The sequence below is a fragment of the Pezoporus occidentalis genome, unplaced genomic scaffold (genome assembly GCF_034315485.1).
Source record: "Pezoporus occidentalis ecotype Australia unplaced genomic scaffold, CSIRO_AGI_Poc_V1 ctg2233, whole genome shotgun sequence".
NCBI classification, from domain to species: Eukaryota; Metazoa; Chordata; class Aves; order Psittaciformes; family Psittacidae; genus Pezoporus; species Pezoporus occidentalis.
The window spans coordinates 6,198-8,553 of record NW_026914110.1 but is presented as its reverse complement, the minus strand read 5'-3'; the positions used below and the strand labels follow the sequence as shown (position 1 = coordinate 8,553).

Below are 2,356 nucleotides of genomic sequence, written 5' to 3'. Positions count from 1 at the left end.
CCCACATAACACCGAAGCACAAACAGCCGGGCATGGTTCTGGCAGCCCCCTCCCAAAGTCCCCCATGCTGCCATCTCCCTGGCTCTTCCCTGGCAGCTCCCTCACCACCTTGCCCCTCTTCTTGCTTGACATAAGGGAGTCCACCAACCCCTGCAGCTTCTCATAGCGCTGCAGAAGCTTCCCCAAACGCGTGCTGACGTTGCTGCTGCAGGTGGGGCATGCGGCCTCCTCCTGCCCCGTGCTCTCCATCACGCTCAGCTCTTCCAGCTGCAGAAGGGGAAGAGGAATCACCTCTGAGATGGGACACATGCAACCAACAATCCCAGGAGTCGTGGGGGCTCCATGGCCCCAGCAAGCCAGGGGATGTGCCTGGGAACCCCACCAGGACCACCTCACCGAACCAGCGGGTGGTGAGAGCTCCCCCCACACCTCACCTGCTCCCGCTCCTCCTCGCCCGTCTGGGCCACCAACTGATCCAGTGCAGCCTTGCTTATTTGCTGCTTCTCTGCCAGATCCTTCCTGTCCCACTTTACCTCCTGCGGTGTGGACCTGGCCAGCGAGACAGGGACAGAGGTAGGCTTAGTCTTCAGAAGCTTCATTGCTCAGGGGGCATCCGTCACCCCCCATCATGGGATGCTCCCAGCCCTCCTGGGCTCCCTTGCAGCCCCACAGGGTACGAAACCCTCTCCTGTCCTTTTACCCCAATGGCAGGCTGCGTTGGTTGCTGAGGTCCATTTGCCAGCTGGCTCTGGCTGCCTCCAGTTTGCCAAGGGCACTCTCCAGCTTCCTGATCTGGGAACGGCAGTGGGGGCAGAGTCAGGGCATGGCCCCTGTGCCATCCCAGCACAGGGGCTCTCCAGCTGCCTCCTCCGTGCCCAACTCTCCCAGCATCCCTGCATCTCCCTCGGGGACTCCTTACCTTTCCCTTCTCGCCCTGCAGGTCCCTGGCCACGCCCTGCAGGTCCCTGGACAAGCCCTGCAGGTCACTGGCCAGGCCCTGCAGGGATGGCACCGGGGCCTGGAGGTCACCCAGCGTGTTGGCAACGCTCTCCTGGCCTAGAAGAACGTGGTACAAGGGGACACACTGTCAGTGAAGGGGTCTCACTCTACGGGCCAGGCTCTGAGCACAACGAGCTCCAGACGCAGCATTTCCAGCACCCCCCACAAGCCTCCCAGAGCTCCCACCTCTCTCCTGGAGGAGCAGGCGCAGCTTCTCCAGTTCAGTCGCGTCCAATTTGGTGGCTTCTAGCTGGGCCACCTGCTCCTTCAGGGGAGCACAGAGGTGTCTGAGCTCCCCAATCTGCTTGAGAGCCTCCACCGTCTCCACGTAGCAATTGTAGGCGTTGTGGTAGGCACTGCTGGAGCGCGAGGGCAAGGCCAGCTCTTGCAAGTGGGACGTGGCCCTGGGATCAGTGTCGAGCGGGATCTCGAATCCCTGGGCTGTCGGCAAGAGAGTCCCTGCTGCCAGGGGGCCTGCCTCGTGAAGCTGTGTGCCGAGCCGCTCCCCTGAGGTGGTGGTCTGAGGGACGGTGGGCTCTGGCTGCATCCCCAGGGTGGTGGTCTGGGTGCCCGTGGACTCTGGCTGGGTTGGCTGCGTCCCCAAGCTGCTGGTCTGTGCGTCCTGACACACTGTCTGCATCATCGCTGTGGTGCTAGCGTTCCTCCTCTGATCTGAGGGAACGCTTGCCTGCTGCTTAGGGGCCGTTAGAGCTGTCCCTGGATCCTTCAGCTCCACCGAGCTGTCTCTAGATCCCAGCACTGAGCTTGCCCCATGTGGGCTGTCCATATCTGAAGTGGGAGGCTTGGTGGTGGCAGACTGGTCTCCTTCTTGTTCTCCTCTGGGTCTTCCTCCATCTCTTCCTTGGTCTCCTTTGCTGCCCACCAGGCAATCCTCCAGCACATCCCAGTGCACCATGTTGGTCACTGTAGAGAGCCTGACAGCAGAATGGCTGCAGGACAAAGGCCACGAAACTGTGCAACTAGTCAAGATCTAGGCCGAAGAACACAGCAGCAACTGTGTGGTCAATGGTTGCTCAAGGACAGGATGTATGCTTGCTGAGATAGCGCAACGGTAACGCTTGAGCAAGAGTGAAACATATTGAAACAAGAAGCGGTCGCGGTTATTTAGAAACCCCTGTGTTAGCACAAACTAACCAATGATTTTATTGTACCCTAGCAGAAATTGTATCTAACACTGAGACTATAAAAATGGCTGTATTTTGCTAAATAAACGAGACTTGCTGACCATGATAGCATGAGGCTTGTCTCCCGCGACTCCGACATTTGGCGCCCGAACAGGGACCAAGGAAGGGGCCGTCCCTTTCAAGAGTTGCGGAGGGTGCAGGTCTCGACATAA

The 2,356-nt window shown here is 59.4% G+C and overlaps 1 protein-coding gene across 1 annotated transcript; it reads right to left on the bottom strand.

The window, feature by feature from the left end:
* Nucleotides 1-24: 24 nt before the first annotated feature.
* On the bottom strand, nucleotides 25-1,918 carry LOC134164745 (uncharacterized; the record flags this gene model as incomplete). The annotated part of the gene is made up of 5 exons (XM_062620839.1): nucleotides 1,186-1,918; nucleotides 920-1,056; nucleotides 701-792; nucleotides 435-549; nucleotides 25-267 (listed from the first exon to the last, which is right to left on the bottom strand). Coding segments are annotated over exons 1-5 (1,317 nt in total), but the record flags the coding sequence as incomplete, so codon positions are not given.
* Nucleotides 1,919-2,356: the final 438 nt, after the last annotated feature.